Source organism: Rutilus rutilus (genome assembly GCF_951802725.1).
Source record: "Rutilus rutilus genome assembly, chromosome: 3".
In the NCBI taxonomy this organism is placed as follows: domain Eukaryota; kingdom Metazoa; phylum Chordata; class Actinopteri; order Cypriniformes; family Leuciscidae; genus Rutilus; species Rutilus rutilus.
Genome location: NC_140211.1, coordinates 5035899 through 5059509, shown reverse-complemented (window position 1 = coordinate 5059509; position 23611 = coordinate 5035899). Strand labels below are relative to the sequence as shown.

Here is a 23611-nt window from a genome sequence, read left to right as displayed (position 1 = left end):
CTGATAAAGTTCCCTTGGCCTTTGGAATTAAAATAGCCCCACATCATCACATAGCATTCACCATACCTAGAGATACTTTCCATAAGATCATCTCTCAATGCAAATCAAACCAGCTATTAGGCTAACTGAAATACAACCATGCCAATCTCTAGGTATGGTGAAGGCTATGTGATGATGTGGGGCTATTTTAATTCCAAAGGCCAAGGGAACTTTATCAGGATGCATAGTATCCTGGATCCATGAAGTAACTGGCCTTTAAAAATAAAAATCTGCCTGCCTCTATGGGAATTTAACATAGGGGTGTCCAAACTTATGCACCCTGTATTTTAAGGAAGAACATTTATTTATTTACGATACATTATTTATTCACAAAGAAAATTGGTGTCCTTTAAGGTTGGATTTTTCCTAATTTTTCAAATTAAGGCATTAAGTTCAGTTTCCAAAAGATGATTTTTTATTCCTCTTTTTAGTCAACTTTAGTATGGGTGTCTAAACTTATGCATAGCACTGTAAACATTAGGCCTAGGCTAAAGCTATTAAATAGCAGTCCCAAACTAGTTTTTGTTAATACAATGTTGGTATGAGCCACTACAGTAATTTATAAATATAAAAAATAACACAAAGAAAAATAGTGGCATTTTGGGGTTATATGCAAACGACAGTTACCATGGTGAATACACAATATTAACAATAACTGTTAATGAAACATGGAAACTGGTGAATAGAATGAGAATCATACCTGCATTACTTTTATTTCGTGTAATTTACAACGTAACGGCGTTGCATGCTCGTAGTTTCTTTTGCACTTGATCAGTGAAGCAATACAGGATGAATTTGCGCGTGCAATTGAGTGTGCGCTACGAGAACAGGATAACGACTGACAGGACAAGAAAGTCCGTTTTTCTGAGGTGAAAAACTTTATTTCAGCGTACACTTATGTCACTGCCTGCCTGGTAGTTCCTATTGTGCTGGGTTTTCTGAAGTAGTCATGATTCGCCTCATAACATAACATGCTCTAAACACGCACGCAGTGTGGAAAAGGAGGAGCGGAGGCGCGGGGAGCAAGGATCACAGCGCAAATTTTAACTATATCGATGTGATATGGTCTAATTCCATATCGCATTTAAAAAATATATCGATATATTTTTTATATCGATATCGCCCAGCCCTACCTGCATTATAAGTGTGTCACTGAAATATAGTTCTACCTCAGCGCTCAGCTGTAGCCTGACATGCACTTTCCGTGAGCGGTAATTGAAAACCCGGAGTGGACTATGAGCGAAGTGATTACAGAGTGCTTAGAGTGGAGAGAGGAACGTGCCTTTGCTCCACTCCAGGCTTTGATCACATCCCCCTCAGCAGGGTGAATACACCTCGTCTTTCCTTAATTTAAGACCTATTCAAACTAAAATTAAGATATTTATTACACTATTTGAGAAATGAAAGCCTATTTACGGCCTTAAAATTATGAAAAGTGAATTTAAGACTTTAAGGACAGACTGGAACCCGCAATGACGGAAATCCGTCATAGACTTGCTGCAATTAACGGAAATCCGTCATAGCGACGGAGAACTTTAATCCCTGTGGTTTAGTGTAAGATTTTTGGCCAAATCTTGGAAAATGCAGTTTTAAAAGTAAAAAAAAAATAATCACTTTAACCAGTAGATGGCTGCAGAGCTCTAAAAGTACTAAAAGTTTCAAACTAAAAGACATCTTTTCACAAGTTTTTCCAGTTAGATTCATATCTACATATAATGAAATCACAATTATAACAATAAAAGTTACTTTCTGTCAAAGTTTAGCAGTTTTTGTACTGAAAAAAAAATCAGTTTTTCAATAATGTTCCATTATGATTAGAATCAAACCTGATCAGGATGTTACAAAGAGAAAAGTTGGAGATTTTAGAGTTTATCATTTATTTCAAACATCTGTTTTTCATATAATTCTACAAATTTAAAGTGTGCCACTTCATTTCTGTCTGTGTGTTCTGTGTTGTTTCTGATTTTGAGGATGAATTTTGTCCATTGATCAAATTCATTTGATTCTAATCATAATATAACATTGTGCCTAAACTTTGACAAAAAGTTACTTTTATTATTATAATTGTGATTTCATTATATGTAGATATGAGTACAACTGGAAAAACTTGTGAAAAGATGTCTTTCAGTTAGTCAAAAAGCAAATAGCAAATAGTGGTGCTCTGCAGCCATCTACTGGTTAAAGTGATAAATTGTTACTTTTAGAACAGCATTTTCCAAAAGATGGGCAAAAATCTTTTAAAAACACTTAATCATGTCAAATGATCCATGTTATCCCCATGAATGAAAGTCAGAAATGTGGGTCAAAAAGACCCTTAACAGCGCACAATGGTTAAGGCAAATGGATTTGTTGTGTTTTCATATTTAAGAGATTATAAGCTAGATGCAGGGTTTTTTTTGGGTCTGCATCAAATGTTTTTTTTTTATTTTTATTTTTTATTTTTTTTTTTTATTTATATAGCACACATAATACAACAGAAGTTGCCCAAGGTGCTTTACAGACAATATAATAAAAATACGTATAAAAAAAAAAAAAAAAAAAAAAAAAAAAACTGTACATAGAAACAAGCAATTGAAAGTAAAACATAAGACAAGACAACTATACTATAACACACAAAAAAAAAAGGGCCAGGCCACTTCAGACTGCACCCCATGCAACATCTAATAAATGGGTTTTTAACAACGTCTTAAAGACAGCCAACGACTTTGCTGATCTGACATAGAGCGGAAGGTTATTCCACAGTGTAGGACCGACTCGAGAAAACGCTCTGTCACCTTTCCGTTTAGAGTTTGTTCTGACAGTCACAAGGAGATTTAAATTTTCCGATCTCAATGACCTAGACGGAATATATACCGACAACAACTCAGAAAGGTATGGTGGTGCCAATTTATGTAGTGCTTTAAAAACCAAGACAATGATCTTATAATGCACTCTATACTCGACTGGCAGCCAATTTAAGGATCTCAAAAGCGGTGTAACATGATCCATTTTCTTCGCTGACTTAATCAACCTGGCTGCAGCATGTTTTGCAAGCGTGCCAGAGCTTTTTTGTCAATCCCAGCATACAGTGAATTACAATAATCCATTCTCGAGAAAACGACCGCAGAAATAGCTCTTTCAAACTCTGTTGGAGATAAAAATGGTTTGGTTTTTGCTAAAAGTTTTAAGTGAAAAAAACTCGATTTAACCACCGAATTTATTTGTTTATCCATCTTTAGCTCCGAGTCCAAGATAACACCAAGGCTTTTGACCTTTTCAGAGACTTCAACTGCCAGGGGAGTATCTTTTAGTCGCTCAGACACTAAGTGGGACTTTGAGCCGAAGACTATAACCTCAGTTTTCTCATCATTCAGTTTTAAAAAATTAGCTGCCAGCCAGTCTTTTACCTCCTCAATACAGGCTAATAAGTTACCGAAAGTATAACTGTTTGACTGTTTTACCGAAAAATAAATCTGAACGTCATCCGCATAGCAGTGAAAAGACATATTGTGTTTCCGAAAAATAGACCCAAGGGGAAGCATATATACTGTAAAGAGAACAAAATAGGAGCTAAAATCGAACCCTGGGGAACCCCACACGATAACCGAGACCTCCCGGACATGCAATCTTTTACACACACAGAAACAGATCTATCAGCAAGATATGAATAAAACCACTTAAGGACATTTCCCTTTAGGCCAACCCAAGCCTCTAGACGCTGCAGTAAAATATTGTGGTCCACCAAATCAAATGCAGCACTGAGATCAAGAATCATCAATACAGAATTTTCCCCTTTGTCCAAAGTCAAGAAAATGTCATTGAGCACCTTCACCAGTGCTGTCTCAGTGCTGTGCCTTGACTTGAATCCAGATTGAAACACCTCAGTTATGGAGTTCAACCACAGGTGGTCTTGAAGTTGCTTGAAAACAGCTTTTTCTAGCACCTTAGCTAAAAACGGTAGATTTGAAATCGGCCTAAAATTATTTGGGTTGTCCATAGGGAGGTTTGGTCGTTTTAACAAAGGAGACACAACAGCATGTTTAAAGTCAGTTGGACAGACACCCTGACTTAAGCATTTGTTAATTAAGTTTAGTATATTAATATTTACAGTTTCTATGATCTGCTTAAAAAGCCGAGGTGGTATAATGTCTTCTTTTGAAGAGGATGGTTTCAAGTGTGCAACAATATCTGCTAAAGCGGACCGAGTCAGGGGATAAAAATCACTCCACTCCCTAGGAGAAGTCAAAGGTAACGGAGAGGGAGCATCCGCCCCTACCTGTGGTATATGAGCCCGGATGTTCTCAACCTTCCCTTTGAAAAATTTTTGAAACTCTTCACAGGTAATAGTTAAGGAGTCCGAATGCAAATTTTGTAAAGGATTTATAGCCGCATTGATTGTGTCAAATAACACTTTGGGATCGTTAGCATTCTTTAAAATCGTCTCCGAAAAAAAATTGTGCTTAGCATCCTTTGATCCCTTCTGAAATGCAACCAATGATTCTCTGAACAAATCGTAATGCACTTGCATTTTAGATTTTCTCCATCTCCTCTCCGCCTGCCTAGACAATCGTCTCAAGGTGCGAATGTCATCATTTACCCATGGCAGGGAAGTATGATTAGTCTGTTTGACTGTGAGCGGGGCAATAACATCAAGAATTTCGGAGCAGACAGATTTGAATTTCAAGAGATGTTCATCAACACTTAAAGAGCAGAGTGTAGTTTCAGAGCATGTGGTTGCAAATTTTCTGTCATAGAGTTCTGTAAACTCACCACTCGTCGCAGAAGTAATTTTTCTAACCAACTTTTTTGTCCGAGGCCTCATTACAGATTTTGCAATCGACAGATTAAAAAACACTGATTTGTGATCAGAAAAAGGCACGTCCTCAACATTTAAGTCCTGAATGGCCAGGTTATGAGATAAAACCAGATCCAACATATGACCCAATCTATGAGTAGGCCCATTTACCCACTGTATTAAGTCATACGAGTCCATCACATTCACAAACTCCTTTGAGACTGCATCCTTAGCACAGCAGAGATGTACATTCAGGTCCCCAAGGATTACAAAACGATCAAACTGCGTTGTCAGTCTGCCTAAAAGATCTGAAATTTCTGAAATAAAATCTTTGTTTATCTTGGGAGGGCGATACACCAGTGCAATAGTAATAGGATTTGTTGACATAATCTGAAACACTTGGAGTTCAAAGCTATTGTAGCGGGCCAGCACTATTTGTTGACATTTAAAATCATCCCTAAAAATAGTCATAATGCCACCTCCACGCCCGGTTTCTCGCGGTGTGTTAAAGTATAAGCAGTCTTGCGGCAAAAGTTCTGACATCGGTGAAACATCTCCTACCTTCATCCACGTCTCAGCCAAAAGCAAGAAGTCCAGCTTGTTTTCCGCCATAAAGTCGTTCAGGATAAAGGTTTTGTTTCCAACCGCCTGTACATTCAGTAACGCCATGTTCAATCGCGCTTCGCTGCTGGTCGTCTGCTGCTCACGGCATAGGGGCCGAAGATTATGCTGGTTAACCCTTCTCTCGAAGACCCGAACCACCGCGGTGCGGCCAGGAGCAGCCACTCTTTCGGGGATAGCCGGCACAAGCCACCTACCCACAGCATCCCACGACCGCCAAGTGATGTTCCGCCCCTTTGTTTCAACCGAAGTTTGTCTGGAGGACCCAATACAGATCCGATCTCCAAGAATCCGCTTCAATCTGATAATAATTCCGCCACGCTTCCCACGCTTTCTGCCGCGTCTGCACCGCTTAGCAACGAAGGGTAGTCGCCGCAGGCAGCACGGAATATCCTCCAGCAGTGGTGGTGGAGGAAGACGCGAATCTTTATAGTCATTTTTAAAGAAGGTCTCAACCGAAGCTTGGATGGATAACAGCTGAGACCGGTCATAGACCAGCAAAGCGGAGGTATGTTGAAAAATACCCGTTATTTGCAATAACATAAAAGCTAAAACATAGACAGACAACACCATAGGTAGACGGCATGCCACATACACCGGCGCCATCTTTCATTCAATGTTCTTCGACTTTTATACATAATAAATTTGTTTATGAATAAAGATTGATCTGTTGAAAGCAGTTATTTTGAGATAAATGCCAAATGTTCTCCTCCTATTCATATTTTACATTGAAGGGGTGCATACAACATATTTGCCCACCGGCAACTATAGTTGCCGCACATTCAAATATGATTTTCAAGAAAGAAAAAAAAAACCTGGGGAAAATAAATGCAGAACATGTTCACATAGGACACTATTAACAGGATTATATGCATGAAACCATTCAGAAAAATTTGGGCACAAATGGGTTAATGACGGACTTGAGAGATGTTATTATCATCATGGCTAAAGGGGAATGCAGATCTTCATCATCATCATCATCATCATTCCTGCCTTTTTTGTGCGATGGTTCCGTTGTCGGAGTTTCAGGTAGAGGAACAACTGCACCAGAGCAAGAGTCGAAGTCCACAGTAACACAGGGCTCTCAAGTGTCACGCGTTTCGGTCTTTTGTCATGCACTCCCGCCACACATTGTATTTCTCACGCGGAAAAACTATTTATAATATATTCAATATGCCGCAGCGTCCAACATTTCTCTCTGGCCCCGCCGCTCTCACTAGTATGGATCCGGCAGGAATCAAGCGCATCCCCCCTGGAATTTTTAGTAGCCTGCCACTCATCAGCCAATGAAAAAAAGAAAAAGAAAGGGGCTACATAATAGCCAATCAGAAAATAGCACTATTGTATCTGGGCAAGATTTAACGCAACAACCAATAAAAAAAAAAAGGCATATCCTGGAATTAATCACGTGATTCTGCCCGAAAGTTTCGTTCACCCACAGAGGAAACCACTGGAGCTCCGGAGCATCACTTTGAGCACAGAGTAAGTCATGATCTCCTGTTTTAATGTTACAACAAATTCACAACTTGTTTGACACAAACAGTGACAACTTGACTGCTGTTAGAGAATGTTTCCCAGATAATTAGCATCAGTTTTTCATGAGTGTCTGTAACTTAGCCAACAGTTTTACAGCCTGTTCACTGACAACATCTGCTCAGATCAAGTAGTCTAGGCCTATTTTCGTTATCACACGATGACTGACATATTGTCACATTATAAACATCTCTCTCTCCAAATAGGCTTACTAATATTTATTAGCACTAATTGTATTAGCACTAATTTTATTACTTTAATTGTATTTTTATTTAATAAATTAAAGTGGATTGCATAGTCGATGTTATAGGTCACTTTTATAATTATATCCTGGCCATGTATGGACTTCACAGGGTATTTCGCCATCTTAAGTGAGATTCCAATCCGAAGGGAACCAACATGTTCAGTTCGAAGGGCACTGCAAACTGCGTAGGGAATAAGGGAACATCGATACATCACTTCACAGGAAGTGGAGAGCGAAAATCAACCAACTGTCATTGTGCACCGCATAACCAGTCTGAACTAACCATAGAGCAGAGCCATTGGAAGAGATTTTAAATTGTAATTTCTAACGCTCTGAGTTTAGGTATGCATTTGAGTATTCATAAATATTGTTTATTATTATACAAACTAGAGTATTTATGAATGGTTGGGGTGATGAGTGTCACATTTCCATAGTCTATTGTATGAATATCTACAAAAATTAATCATTTTTATTTCACTTTATTTACCTCAGGAATGTTTGCCAATTGCTATGCAGCTGCGGGTGGGAAAGAAACCGCATGAGATGAGACCTCTACAATTATTAAGACCATATTAAGAGCACATTTATATATATAGATAACCAAATCCAAAATTATTTTCATATTAAATGACGGTTACAGTACAGCTTATGTTTAGTCATAAAGTAGTCTGATAAACTAATACAATGTTTTGATTTTTATTCATTAGGTAGGCTACGTGTTTTGTAAATATATGGCCTATTAGATGATTTTAAATTTGAAAGTAAAGTAAAATTACAATATTTATTTAAGTTATATCATAATCTGCGCCACCCTGTTGTTGCCTTTCTTTGATGACGTTTCAGGGCATTCCAAATGAGCGATTATTGTCAGCGAAGTCCACTTCAACTGATGTACCGTGTTCAGGGAGTAGTGAACAGTGAACAGTGAACACTGCGTAGGGACCCTGTCGAATGGAACGCTCCTATTGGCTCTTGCCTGCTTCGTCACAGATTGCGACATGCCGTGAAGTGAAGCGGGATACCATTTTCATGGATTAATAACTTAAATTCTGCTCTATACCTGAAACAAAACTATTATATATCACCAGAGAGGACTGCGACTGCAACACATCGACTTTCGGACTACTATTGGTACCGCTTTTGACATTTTCGTAATAAAGAAATTATTGTGATTACAGTTTTCTGTCTGTTGTAACATCTGGTCAACAAAGGTCTATAAAACTTTCCCCAAAAACTAACATCCCAAATGCCCTGTTACAGGACACATTGAGACTGATAAGAGTTTTACGTGAGAAATGTATTAACATATATCTAATTTTCCATCTTCCATCAATCTCATGATTCTCCTTTTATGTGGTTTGGCCTATGTCTTCATTTTCTCTTCTAAACTCTTTTGGATTAATGTTTCAGACTTTGTTGCATACTATGGTTTACCAAAATCATAAGTGTGCCATGTTTAGTCTCTATAAACTCCAATCTTCATCCCCCATTTGTTTTGTCCCATTTACATTACATTTTGCTAACTTTGTGATGCATTAGTATTTTAAGAATCTTGAAGATTCTTTTCTTAAAGGGGTCATATAACTTTTACAGGTTGATTGCACTGAAATGTCTGTTGGCAGTGCCTGTACACAACCATCCTATCATGATTAAAATCCATCCAGTGGTTTTGTTTTAATCTCCTTATATGTTTGACCATCTATGAAATCAAGCCGTTCGATATTGTGACGTCATAAGATCGTACGCCCCTCCCGCGATTGTGATTGACAGCCGTGCTTCAACACAAGACCCGCCCTGAGCAAGCTGTGACAGCCGTCGTCATAGTAGTCCGCCATTGTTGATATGCTGGAGTAGAATGGCGTCTAAGCGATTGTGGTGTTCTGTTCTTAGATGTAATAAGGAACACAGCAGTCATTTGGATGTTCCTAAATCTGAGCCGTTATAGATGCAGTGGCTGAGTTTTGTTTTTGAAGCGATATGCCCAAAGGATTGATGCGGGGATTCCCTCACGGGGATTCCCCACGATCGTCTGTGCTTTCATGTTTGCGCGAATCATTTCACACCAGACAGCTTCACAAACGAGAAAAAACGGATCGGTACCAACGTGTTACTGCTGAACCTCCAGAAGATGTGAGTGTAATGTTTTATTAACCTTTATATTAGTATTTATATTAATCTTTGCGAAATTTGCAAACCTTGCTGCAGGCTTCACGATGAATGCATCTAAGGTTTACACTCAGGGTACATTACAGCATGTTTTCTATGTACGACGTTCTCAATATAATTCATAATCCCACGTTTATAATGAACAACGCGTGGTTATTGTGTTACAAACGGTGTACGCACAGAACAGAGGGGCGGAGTGAGCAAAGCTCATTATCATTTAAAGACACATGCACTGAAACGGCGTGCTGAAAACAGAGCTGTTTTTGAGCAGGTAAAACTTCTTATTGGCACACACACCTCCAGAGGGTGTGACATCTTCACGCTTCAAAAATCACATCACAAGATCATGTTTTTTACTCTCTTAGTCCTTCCTGAGAAGCCCTATGTGAAGATGATGCTGAACTAGAAGCCTCTAAGGATCCAACAAGCTTGTGCCAGGCTGCGGCCTTGTCTTTCCATTCACCAAAGATACTCTGACTCCCACTGGTTCTCTCTCATCAAGACAACATCAGCAAAGATCAACTGAAGCCTCAACAGATTGCATCAGGACAGTTTAATTCAAATGGGCAAGACATGCAAGTATCAAACTTAGTCTCATTATTTGATACATTAAGTATCCTTACCCCTTTTAAAGAAGGGTGTGTTAGAACTAAACTGATGGTTTGCTCAAGGCTGTTGATCTGCTGAATTTCAAACAATGCTATAACTTCTTGCTTTCCTGTATTCTGCTTCAGCTCTCTTCCCCTTGGTAAACTGTATGCATGTATGTGTGTGTATGTTAGAGTAGTTTACGTGTTTAGTCTAGTTAATAAAGTCTTGTTCATGTCACACGTAAAGTTGTCCGTGTCTCAAGCTCATATACTGGAGTCTCTAATCATAGATCTTGTCTACTTGCTCTTAGTAGTACTGCACAGTAAGAAAGACATCTCCCATGCCCCGGAAATGTACGTTTCTTAGAATTAATAAACAATTAATCCTGAGTGTTCACGGGACAAACAGATTAATTGATTGTAATATTAATTTACAACATTAAGCTTAAATGTCACTGTCCCACAGGTGGGACGTTTGCCCGTATATATTTAAAACAATAATATCTTAGTAAAAACCTAAAGTAATATTGACAAACTATATATCATTTGAAAGCTTACAATCTCTAGTTTTCATATTTGGTGGCTGTTTTTTTAAATAAATTACAGAGGAGCAGTAATTTATCAATTTGCAACAAGAATATTTCATATTCATTAGGCGTGTTTAGGCCTTTATTTTGAAATAGAAATAAACATGAAAAATCATGAAAGATTGGTAGAAACCTCAGTTTGTTTTCATGCCAAGAGTTCAAAAGATAACACCAATTACATTTTATGAGAAAAAAAGGTCTGAAAATGTTTAGAATATAAAGAAAAATATTATGGATTCTCGATTTGTGATGCAGCAGCGAGCTGTAAAGCTCATATGTGCTCTTTTTATGATTATTAGAGGTTGAAATCAAATCAAATACTGCCAAAACACCCATACTATTTCTGAATAGGATGAATACTTCATAAATTGTATGAAATTATGGAAATACATGGTTCAGATCACTCAAAACATATATGAAAATGGAGACGCCCTTATATGGTCAGTAAGGAAGCTGGCTGTCCATCTAGTGAAAAAGTTTGGTACTGCGCCCAAATAAAATCTTACTGAAAGCTCAATTTTTGAGATATCAACCTAAAATTTGGAACACAACTTGTTTAGATGTTTGGCTTTACTTTTCTAGCAGTTTTAGAGTAAAATATATTTTGTAATATATATATTTGATATAAAATTTAAATAATTATATTTTTACATTCTATATTTTCATAAACTCAAACTTATATAACTTTTTTTCTGTTTCACTTTCATAATTTATTTCACTTCTACAATAATCTGGCAAATGTCTTCTTAAAAACAAGACCAACCATATGTCTATATTCCAAAGCATTCTTGAATTACAACCATGTAAGTTTGTATAGTGTTTTTTTTTGTCTATGCGAAAAAAGGGGGGGTGACAGTTAAAGGGTTAATTATATAAACTGATCCAAATATTCACAATCGATTATAACAAGTTATGATTGGTTATTAATATTTCTTGACAGCTAATTTGCTACACTGTTATGTTTTTCTATATAACTCTATATTTAAAAAATATTGTGTATCATTTTATATTCTCAAAAAAATGGTTTAGTTTGGCTTTAGGGATATAACATTTATCTATAAAATGGTAAAAGGGAAATTATACAGATATATTTATGATATAAAAGATTTGTAAATAATATGTAACGCTTTTTTGCTGTAAAAGTGCAATCTGTTTATGTTTAAATGTTGCCAAAACGACCATGTTGTACCTTTCACCATTAATCCAAGCGTACAAAAAAAGTATGTTTTGTGTCAGTAAAAGTTGAGGCCACCCAATAAGTGCCATAACTAATGAGGACATAACTTTCACCTAAGAATCGGGGGTCAAATTGTCTTTATTACACTATTTTAGCAATTTATAACGGCAAAACCAGCAGTAATTAAACATAATTACTAGTTTATTGTTCATTTAACTTAATAGAATGGCACAGAAATTTAACTGCATGGCTACACAAAAATAATATATGGTTTATTGTTTTGTAAATAATGGCTAAAAGGTGTTTACTGTACATTCAATTAATGATTAATTACTAGATTTTTGTTTATTTATAGCATAAATGTGTATCTTTCAAATGTTTAATAATTTGTAAATAATAGCTAATATGCCCTTACTATATGTTAAGATAATCATTAATTGTGTCCATGCTTAACTAATGCGTAATAGTGAACAAGTAAATTATTAATTACTATTTTATTAATGCTTAATTAAGGATCCTTAATATAAAGTGTTACCAAATGTTGTGTCTATACAGAAATTGACATTGAAAGTCTGACGAATATCTACAGTCTCTTTTATATTCGTGATCAAAATAAAAAGTAATAGTTTTTAGTATTGCATTAAAATTTGATATATAGGGTGCATCTATAAATGAACGGTTGTCGTAGTTATAAATAGCTTCACTCACTGTTGTTGCAGATGAAATAACGAGTATCACTACATGAAATATCCTCCCATTGTCCATTTGACATGATTCCACAATAACTGCTTTCGGGTTGTCCAAGTCTCCAGTTCAGATAGAGCGCAGGTTCACCTGAAGACCACTGCCATTTATCAACACTCGTCCTATTCAGCCCAATCCAGATATACTGATCACCTCCATCATTCACACTCTTCTTCAGCTCGTTCATGTCGTTCATGTTGTCAACGGTGGCCAGATCTGTGTAATTCTCTCTGCAGAATCTCTGAGCTTCAGTCCAGGTCTTGTTCACGTTTATAAAGTGATACTGACGCTGAACACATTCAGATACGGAGCAGAGAGCTGTGAAAGAGAGCGTTTGATTTAATGCTTTTCATAACAGGGTCAAACCTGATGAAACTATAAACCATAAATAATACAACAAACACACTCACCAATGAGAAGAAGAATCAAATATAGAGTTTGGTCCATTTCTGAGGAAAGAAACACATAAAAAAAATAAAAAAACCTTGTTTTAACATGATCATGTAATAAAAACATTTTAGCAGCATAACACAATTCATAATCTTTTAGACAATATTAACATCAGAAAGTCTAATTGTGTTTGAAGAATGAACATGTTATTACTTTAGAGGTCGTGTGTTTCTGTCCTGAGTCTGATGTTTCTGTCTGCAGATTTAAACTACGTGATTATTATATCTGCTCTCATCTAGGGCTGTGTATTGGCAAGAATCTGGCGATACGATACGTATCACGATACATGGGCCACGATTCAATATATTGCAATATATTTCGATACTGTGCATAAGGCGATATATTGGGATTTTTTTAAAAGTAGGACTATAATTTTAGAAAAAGTAATATTTAAAAAAAGACATGATGTGCATAAAAGTCAAATAAGTTTACTTTAGGTAAACAATTCAGTACACAGAAAATCACTCTGCCAGTTTGGGATTGTGGTTCACCTGTTCTTAGGCCGGCGACACACTGCTGCGTGGCGTTTGCGTGGCGTTTTCAATGTCTTTGCACACCAGAAACGTGTCTGATGCGGCGCTGCTGCTGCTAGGTGACATATGATAAGCCTCATTGGTGATATATTCGACATATGGGGAGAGAGTTGTGGAAGGCCTATACTTCATGTTAAACATAAATATATAGCATCAAAGACAACGGCAGTGTTGACGGCAAAATAGGCTACAGAATATTTCGTTCTGTATTGACACTTTGACAGGTGCAGTATTTGAAAATCGATAATATATTTTTTTAAATTACATTTATATTTACATTTATGTCAAAACCTAGAGACTTTCAAACATCAAAATGACATTTATTAATATGTATTCGTGTCAAAATGACATATAAACATCTTTTCCTATTCTATTTTGCCTGGAAACGCTTCCAACCCAGCCAACATGTCCATGTGGGCCCCACATGGGTTTTCTCTGGGTTATATGGGTGTCATGTGGGCATGGGCTCAGAGTGGGCACTTTGATGGGGTTACTATGGGCCCCAGTTTGGTTTAGGTAGTGGGCTCCAGCTAGGCTGCCCATTATTGTTTATTTGTGGGTCTTGTCTGGGCCCCAATTGGGCTATATTAGACTAAATTTGTATTACTAATTTTGGTTTGTATTTATTTTAAAAGTACCTGCCATAATTGTGTATTGAAAATGAAAAACATTTAAAAATATTTGACTAAGTTTTTTTAATTTGATATAATACAAAATGCACATCATGTTTGTCAAATAATTATTTTTGTGTGTGTGTGTGTGTGTGTGTGTGTAAATTTCATGGCCTTATAAAACACTTATTTTGTATTATGTGCAAAAAAGTGCTTAAAACTATATTTTCTAAAAGAGTAAAGCACTTGCATCATACTGTCCCCTCCCCCACAAGCTATAATGATTGCCTCCTCCCGCCTTTACATTCAAACTAACAAAAAAAAAAAAACCAACGGTCTCCTTCTCTCCTGGACAAGTTTCTTCTAGACATCACCGTCAAATCTCCTGTTTAACACTACCAAGGTAAGATATGTATACGTTTTATTTTGTATTAACTTTGTTTTACTTAACATTTTATAAAACTAGATATTTCGGAATCAATAGAGCTAACATTTAACGAACATTAACGAAGGTTAGCGAGCCGAGCTCAAACAACTAGTTAAGCTAACTAAAATGAAGTTGGTTAACCAGCAAATTTTATACAATAATGTGTTCGCGCCGACTTTTCACCCTTTTACACGCTTTACCGTATTTTTCATAATCGTTCGGTCTCATAATAATGACCGAGGCAGTATATCGTGCAAGAATGCGTCATTGCGCTTCTAGGCCTGTGCTTCGCAGCCGGTGAAAACCCGGCTTAAAGTCCCATAAAATGATGCATACTACCCGTACACTCAGTTTAAGTATTCAGGAAAGTTTTATTTGAGGGACAGATCGAAATTGTTCGTCGTAGTTAAAGAAACATTAATAATTTGTGCTCATTCATGAACGATTCGTTTTTTGAATCGGTTCTTTTTAGTGAACCTGTTGAATAAAATCACAAAACTGTCAGAATGACTCATTTGAAGTCAATCAATTGACTCGCTGATTAGTGATCCGGTCAAGCAGTTCCTAATGCGATGTCTCCACATACAGAATGGATTGATACTGCTAGATGTAAGTTATCTTAATTATGTTATCTCAATTAATCAGTAGGCATATGTCGGTATTGATCGTTTAAAAAGTATCCTAAACTAATGTCATAGTTGTGCTGTGCCTTTAGGTTAATCAGGTAAAAAGAGATAAGTAATTTATTTTAATCTTTTCATTTTTGTACATTATTAACAATGGTAATGCATGAAGAAACATTACGCTGATGTACAGTACAGGTCAAAATTTGGAAACATTACGATTTTTTATATTTTTGAAAGAAGTCTCTAATGCTTATCAAGGCTGTGTTTATTTGATCAAAAATACAGAAAAAACAGTAATATTGTGAAATATTATTACAACTTAAAATAATAGTTTTCTATTTGAATATACTTTAAAAAATAATTTATTCCAGTGATGCAAAGCTGAATTTTCAGCATCATTACTCCAGTCTATCACATGATCCTTCAGAAATCATTCTAATATTCTGATTTATTATGAGTGTTGTAAACAGTTCTGCTGCCTAAAATATTTGATGAATAAAAGGTTAAAAAGAACTGCATTTATTCAAAATAAAAAATAAATATTTTCTAATAATATAAATCTTCTTTACTATCACTTTTTATCAATTTAACACATCCTTGCTGAATAAAAGTATTGATTTTTTTTTTAAAAAGAAAGAAAAAAATGACTGACCCCAAATTACTGACCAGTAGTCTATATTGTTGTTACAAAAGATTTCTATTTTGAAAACATTTTTGTATTTTATTTTTTTACTTTTTATTTATCAAAGTATCCTAAAAAAGTATCACAGGTTATGAAAAAATATTAAGCAGCAGAACTGTTTCCAACTTTGATAATGAATCATCATATTAGAATGATTTCTAAAGGATCATGTGATAGACTGGAGTAATGATCCTGAAAATTCAGCTTTGATCACAGAAATAAATGATAATTTAAAGTATAATAAATTGAAAACCAATTCTTTTAAATTGTAATAATATATCACATCATTAAATTTCTGTATTTTTGATCAAATAAATGCAGGCTTGATGAGCAGAAGAAACTTCTTTCAAAAACAATAAAAATAGTAATGTTTCCAAACTTTTGACCTGTACTGTACATTTTCACTTATCACAGGACTCATGTTGTTTTAAATCATTTGTTAATTATTTTTAATTCTGCTTTTTAATCTACTGCTGTTAAATTTCAGATTCCTTTTTATTTAATTTTTTGAGAAAATGGAGAATGACTGCTCGCAGCGGACAAAAAGGCGAAGAATACAGTCTAAAGTGGCAGAGCACATAGATCTAGTCAAAGATTATGTTTCGTCTTGTACTAACAGAGCTGTGTCTCCTACACTAATAGACGAGTTAGACAGTGAAACATACTATGATTCTTTTGAGACCCTTGATGGGCTTTTGCATCCTTCTGACAGAAACTCTGCTGCTTCACTTGAGGACGCTGACAATTCATTTGATTACAGTGATGATGATGACGACGATGATAGGCCCTCGGTTCAGATTTGTACCACAAATCCCAACATGGATCGTTTTGAGTACCCATGCCCATCTCTGAATAATGACAGCGATGACAAAGAAACCAGTGATTCTGACCCTTCAGATGATATTAAAGGTTTTGCAGAATGGGCAACACAGTTTAATATTTCTCACTCTGCGCTGTCAGCTTTGCAGAAAATACTGAGGAGCAAAGGTCTAAACATTCCAATGGATCCAAGGACTTTGCTTTCCACAGATCACGAATGTCAAGTAAAATACATTGCAGGTGGATGCTACTACCATTTTGGAGTTGCAAATGCATTAATGGCAGAGTTGAATTCTACATGTGACTTAAATGAACTGATTGATTCCCTTACACTTCATGTAAATATAGATGGGTTGCCCCTTTTTAGAAGTTCTGCAGTGAACCTGTGGCCCATTCTTGGTCGGATTAAGGAACTTGAGAATTCTAGTGTATTTTTAATCGGATTGTATTCAGGTTCTGGCAAACCGTCTTCAGTGCATGACTATCTAAAGGAATTTGTTGATGATTTGAAAGTTGTCATTCAAGAAGGATTACATTTTAATGGGAAACATTACAAAATTGCACCGCCCGAGGCCTTTATCTGTGATGCACCGGCCAGGGCTTTCCTCAAGTGTGTTAAAGGTCACTCGGGGTACAACGCCTGTGAACGTTGTAAACAGACAGGTGTGTATGTGAAAGGTAGAATGACATATCCAGACAGGACTGCAGAGCTTAGAAGTGACTATGAGTTTGAAGAAATGATTGATGAAGATCACCACACAGGAGTTTCTCCACTAAAAGGTTTAGGTGTTGGTCTAGTTTCAAGCTTTGTGTTAGACTACATGCATCTTGTGTGTTTAGGTGTTGTAAGAAAGCTTATTTATTTGTGGATTAAGGGTCCTTTAAATTGTAGAGTGTCAGCACATATTCTTTCTGTAATTTCACAACACATGACCTCAGTTAGGCTGCACATACCAAAGACCTTCTCCAGGAAACCCAGATCTTTGTTTGAAGTGGCCATGTGGAAAGCCACAGAATTCAGATTATTTCTATTGTATACTGGACCTGTTGTGTTGCGTAATAATTTACCACAAAATTTATACCAACATTTCATGCTCCTGTCTGTAGCAATGAGAATTCTTCTCAGTCCGGATTTATGTTCAGAATTTTCTGAATATGCAAATCAGTTACTTCAAGATTTTGTTGACATTTTTTCCAAAATATATGGTCCTGAGTTTATTGTGTATAATGTACATAACTTAATTCATCTAGCGGAGGATGCAAGGAAACATGGACCTCTTGATCTAATTTCATGTTTCCCATTTGAGAACTTTTTAGGTAAAGTCAAAAAGATGGTACGGAGGCCACAGCATCCGGTGCAGCAAGTTGTAAAACGTGTACATGAAAAACAAAAAGTGAAGGCAAATATACAGGTGGATAGTTTACTAAGTCAACATAAAAAACTCCATCTCTCTGGACCATTACCTCAAGGATTTGAAGCGTGCAAGCAGTTCAAACAGTACTACGGAGAAAATATTTTCATTTCATGTGGAATAGGTGACAATTGTTTTGTTTTGAATGGACAAGTGTGCCTTGTAAGCAATATATTGTACAGTTTGTCTGGGGACACATATGTAGTGTGTGATTCTTTTTCAAATGTGGACATTTTTTATGATTACCCTATTGACTCTTCAGCTCTGGGAATCAAACTTGTACATGGATTACGTGGACAACTGCAAGTTTTTCCTGTGGCTGAGTGCACAAAAAAAATGGTCCTTTTACCATATAATGGAGCATTTGTAGCCTTGCCTCTGCTACATGACTGCTAATATTGTGGATTACATTTGTTTAGTAAAATGCTGCCCTTTGTGGTTGTGGAATTTCTGGATTCACGGACTGTGGCTATTATACCAAGAAATTGGTTTACCGGGCCAGAGGAAGAGGAGTGTTACTGGCCACCTTCCTCCACTGTCAATGTTGATCGATGTGTTAGAGAGGGAAGAGAACCACAAGAAGATTGGACGAAATTCCAAGTGCGAGTTTTGGGAAAAGCTGGTAAGTGGTAATGTTATAATTTTAGATTAATCGATTTTTTGTAATACCCATGTTATAGTAACTTAAAATGTGTGTGGAAAATGTTTACGTGAATGGAAAAGCTTAAATGTTCAGTTAATCTTTTTCACATTTCCTTAGCTGACTACACAGCTGCCAGAACAAAGCTGCGTAAAGCTGAAGTGACTTCAGATCTTCAGACAGATCCAGAACCAGAAAGAGCCAAGCGTAAAAGAAAGTAAGATTAATTATGTTGTACAATCATGATTATTCAGATGCGTGGTTTTACATTAGGAATACAGATACTGAATGATTATATAAATGGAATGTTCACCCCAAAACTATGGGTGTCTCTCAAGCAGTATGTAGTTTAGTAGTCAGGGCACTGATCAAAGAATCTGCCTTTTTAGAGGTCATCGGTAACACTTTACTATACGGGTGCACTAATATGCATTAATTCATGCTAAACTAATGCACAGATAATCATGTTTAATAGTGGTGATTGACTATTAATAGTCAACACATGATTATCTGTGCATGAAAGCATGAACTAATGCATATCAGTGCACCTGTATTGTAAAGGCCATTTCAATTGTCAAGAATCAAAATCCTTCTACTGCACTGAAATGACCGGTCGCAAAATTCACCTCAAAACCAGGTTCTTGTATAAAATTTGCTCTTTTGATATTATGTCTACCCTTATGCTTCTTAGTCTATATGTAGTGACGGTAAAACATTTTCCCTGTGTTTTAGACGCAAATTTATTGATCCCGACTCAGACAGTGAAGAAGGTCCAGAAATGGCTGCTCCACCACCCCCAAGAAGGCTTCTAATAAAAGGACTTGGGAATCAGCGAACCGCTACACCACCTCCACCTCATCTTTTAAAAGTCAAGTCACCTTCATTTATATAGTGCTTTTACAAAACAGATAGTTTCAAAGCAGCTTTACAGTGATAATAGGAAATTAATAGAACAGAGATTGTTTTGGCTGTACAGTAGTTTTAGAAGAAAAAGTTATTGTTCATCTAAATTAAGTTTTTGATTGATTAATTTCCATTTTAAAAATTATTAACTTAGCTTACACAACACCGTTTTCAACTGGAACCCCCCCCCCCCCCCCCCCCGATAAACTTTTAATTCGTTCTGGCCGTTTATTTACATGATAATGATTAATAGGTTACAAAGTGCAAGTTTTTAAAAACAATACAGTTATAATCTCCGTGTAAACTTCAAAACGTTAATAGCTTAGGGTCTAACATGCATGTTGTAGATTTAGATGATTTAAGGAGTTTTGACAATTCTTCCTAAAGCAGTGATTTTTTTTTTTCCTCAGGGAGACTACAATGCATGCGATGCTGTATCTTATTTTCTTTCTCTTTTACAGGAAGCACAAACGCCAGGTCGCAGCACCCCAGCACAGACAAGTTCTACTAGTACTCCCTGCAGACCACTTCAGCCCAGTTCAGTCCAGGTCAGACCACTTCAGCCCAGTGGAACAGCAGTGAGGGATGGAATGTTCGTTCGTGTACTGACAATACTGGAAGAAATTAAAGATTGCCAAAAGGTACAGGGTAGCATGATACAGTGTCTTCTGCAGCAGAGAGAACAAAACTGTGTGGTTCCTGTCTTGCCTGAGGGAGTCCCCTTTCCATTGAAGAGTTTTACTGAAGTGGATGATCTGGAGTTGAAGCTCTGTGAGTCTGACTTCCAGAAAAATTTGGTAAGTGTTCTAGGTGTGTGCGATAAATTAAATCGTTGACAATTAAATGCCTCCACGATCTCTCTACAGAGAGTGTTGTGTTGTGATGCAGTGCACATTCTATCAGTTGTAGTTTTACCCCCAATTTCCACCGGCTGCGTTACGGCTCCGGCACGGCGGCGGAGTCAATAGGTTTCCATTAAAGTCAATGAGTGTATTTCCACTGAATGCGGTACAGCTGCGTTCCGACTCCGGCGATCCGCAGCCCTCCGGAGTAGATACGCAGAGCTTCTATTTTTGCCGGATGCCGGAGAGCTCCGCAGCAATTCAGCACTTATATTGCGCGATCATACGTGAATTTGCGAGATCTCGTGGGTCCTTGTGACTTCAGCTGTCAGTCATGACCGCAGCCGTTCCGCAACAAATACGGACCTGGTGGGTATTGACGGACGACGGAACACGGAGCTGTCACGCAGCGGAGCCGTTCCGCATCTGGTGGAAATTGGGGGTTATACTAGTCTAGATGGTCTCCCACGGACTAATCACTCCTGAGTTTTTTTCAGAATGGTCCTAGAGCAGTGTAAAACCAACTAGCCTAAATCGCGTCAACTTCAGGGTCCTTAGCACCGTCGGGTCCTAACAATATGCAAGTGACTTACTGCCTGACTAAATAACAACGGGGAATTAACTATTACACATATGCAAAGAACTATATGAATATATTAATGACTGTAAACATATTAATGACTGGCCTTCATTTTAGTACAATTATAACAAGCTCACTCTTCACTTGTTCCTGAAAAGGAGAAAATAAATGGGGAAATTTTTTAGCTGAACTGCTCTGTAAATTGCAAAATAGTCTTAAACACCATAAAAAAATAATAATTGTGGATCGTGATCCTGCCTGAAAAAAAATTGTGATACATTTTTGCCATATTCCCCACATAACCAAAGTTGTAGATGCAGAGGGTGGTTCTGTGTACATACTAGGTTAAGTTAACCCACTCTGTTTCCCTTAATGAACTGTTACCACTACATTTGTAATTTTGTTTCTTCTATATTTCTTTTCATCTCAACTTCAGGTCTCTGTCCTTGGGGACATTGGAGGGAGGAGCCTTGATGAGTGTGTCCGTAGAACTATGGCATTTTTGATGACGAATGACCTTGCCCGTCAATTGAACCTCACAGGGCGCCATGGAAAACGCTCGTTCAGGAGCCTACGTCTGTTTGATACTTTGCATGGTATATACATTTCAACATCCTTCATTTACATAGATTAGTAAAAACGCAAACGGTTTGGGGTCATTTTGTGTCAAATCAACCAGAAGTTCCTAGCTCAATGTTGATTTTGATCATTTTGTTTTCTGGTGATAAAAATGATTACTTAAAGGGAACCCTGAAGATTTGTATGGATTTTTAGATTACATCTGCGAATGTAAATTAGATATACAAAAACACTCTAAGGGCCCTATCTTGCACCCAGCACAATTGACTTTGTACACCGATGCATGTATCATATCATGTATCATTCCTATTTTGCACCCAACGCACAGCGGGCTTTTCCCTCCACAGACACACGTTGGTAAATTAGGGAATGAACTTTCGATCCCGGGGGCGGTTCAGCGAAAAGAGGAGGCGTGTTCCGGCGCAAACATTCCCTGGTGCTATTTTAAGGGCGCATGCTTGGCCATAATGTTGTGTGTGCACAACACGCATATACTTTGCTTCTCTCATCTACACAGATGCAGCAGTTTTCATTTTTGCAAATCATACATTATTACAAGATAAAGTATTAAAACAAGAGGGAAATCATTGTTGTGTCCATGACGATGATACTTGCGTTTCTGATCGTTAAAATAGGGCCCTAGACGTCAGGTTTATTTTTATAAAAAAAATTTTTTACGTTTGATGTTTGAATGAACAATATAAAAAAAATCACCAAATGTTTATGAAAATAAATAAAAACTGAGTTATCTATCTTGAACTTTTCATATATTAGCTGTATTGCGCTCAATATAGTGGTGTATTGCTGCAGTAGCACCCTTTCATTAAAATTAATTTATTATTTTGGTTCACAGGTAGCCTGAAACAGAACACTTTCTTGAGAACTGTCAGCAAGAAAGAGGTGGAGACAGCCCTCGGTAAATGGTTTACAAATGCTAGGGATAGAGATGGCAACCGTGCCTTGAGAGCCCAGCCAAACCTTGTGCGGAGAGCAGCACAGTCAGAGGTGTAAGTTACATAATTTATAACAAATAAAGGGAAAGCTAAATTGTTTGTTTTTCATTCAGTTAGTAGTCATTTTTAACATCTGTTAAGTTAAGTTAACCAATCAGAATCAAATATTCAACAGCACTGATTTTTAGGGGGCAAACTGCAAAGGAAGACCCTTATTGTATTTGTTAGGGGCCAATCATTGAGGGTGCATAGGCACCTATTAATTTTGGTAGTGTTCTTATTGTTATTAATGATCTTTATTATATTCCAATTTTCTTATTAGGGGTTCAAGCACCAAAATCTAGAATATCTATTGTATTTGCTCAGATTATTTTGGGGGGTATGAGCGTGAAGCATGATTATAATTTAGATTATACTCATGCATTTATTTAATGTTCATGTAAAACTGATTTTTTTGAAGTTCTGCTAAGATTTTTAAAGTATTTATTTGTCTTTTCTTTCTTTACTCTTTAGGTTTGAAGCTGAGGATTCTGTACTGGCACAGGACTGATCACTTTTATTTGAGGTTTCATCTTGAAGACAGTAACTTCAATAAAAGAAATGTTGATTTACACATTCTGAATTGAAGTCATTTTTTTTCCTGCAATTCAAATATTTTGTAATTTCTTAGATATTAAAATGTTAAAGTAACACAAATTGATGCATTTTTGGTTTGGGCAGGTACTGGTTAACAAAACAGTAACAAAGTTGGAGTGATTTGAAAGTTAATTTTGTAGTATAGCACATTTACTTAATCAGGTTTACTTAATAAATGGGGCCCACTGTGGTCCAGTGAGATCACCCATAAGGGCCCCATAAGGGTAATGTATGGGACCCACTTTCGGCCCATTAATATTATATAATTTGGGACCCAAGTGGGCCCATAAAATGAACTCCTACATGGGCCCAACTTGGAGCCCACTGTGTACCCATCATTAGCCCATATGGGCTAACACACATGGGGCCCATGTGGAGCCGATGGACAAATTTATCTGGGCCCCATTTGGGTGGCCCATGCAGGGCCCAAGTTACAGCCCATC

At 36.9% G+C, this 23611-nt stretch overlaps 2 protein-coding genes across 3 annotated transcripts in view; one reads left to right on the top strand and one right to left on the bottom strand.

The window, feature by feature from the left end:
* Positions 1–12922, bottom strand: part of LOC311287707 (macrophage mannose receptor 1-like) — a gene marked incomplete at its 5' end in the record, with an annotated part of 29272 nt that extends 16350 nt beyond the window's left edge. The window contains 2 exons of the mRNA XM_084404722.1: positions 12440–12793; positions 12886–12922. Of these exons, the coding sequence (XP_084260848.1) occupies positions 12440–12793; positions 12886–12922 (391 nt within the window). The remainder of the gene's footprint in view (positions 1–12439; positions 12794–12885) is intronic.
* Positions 6868–23145, top strand: LOC311287701 (uncharacterized protein). 2 transcript variants are annotated; one of them, XM_084404715.1, is made up of 9 exons: positions 6868–6916; positions 9743–9952; positions 18455–18657; positions 18796–18892; positions 19408–19543; positions 20040–20375; positions 21437–21596; positions 22433–22586; positions 23046–23145. In XM_084404715.1, exons 3-9 carry the CDS (start codon positions 18459–18461, stop codon positions 23080–23082), a joined length of 1119 nt encoding a protein of 372 aa, XP_084260841.1. In that variant the 5' UTR covers positions 6868–6916; positions 9743–9952; positions 18455–18458; the 3' UTR covers positions 23083–23145. The 2 variants fall into 2 exon arrangements, with proteins under 2 accessions (XP_084260841.1, XP_084260842.1); XM_084404716.1 differs by lacking the exons at positions 6868–6916; positions 9743–9952 and adding an exon at positions 13985–14472.
* The last annotated feature ends 466 nt before the right edge of the window (positions 23146–23611 follow it).

What these genes read in the sequence shown, in the direction of transcription:
- LOC311287701 (XM_084404715.1), top strand. Translation starts at nt 18,459, where the DNA reads ATGCTGCCCTTTGTGGTTGTGGAATTTCTGGATTCACGGACTGTGGCT. An exon ending in CTGACTTCCAGAAAAATTTG is followed by an intron (nt 20,376 to 21,436) that starts GTAAGTGTTCTA and finishes TCTCAACTTCAG; the next exon opens with GTCTCTGTCCTTGGGGACAT. An exon ending in AGAGCAGCACAGTCAGAGGT is followed by an intron (nt 22,587 to 23,045) that starts GTAAGTTACATA and finishes TTTACTCTTTAG; the next exon opens with GTTTGAAGCTGAGGATTCTG.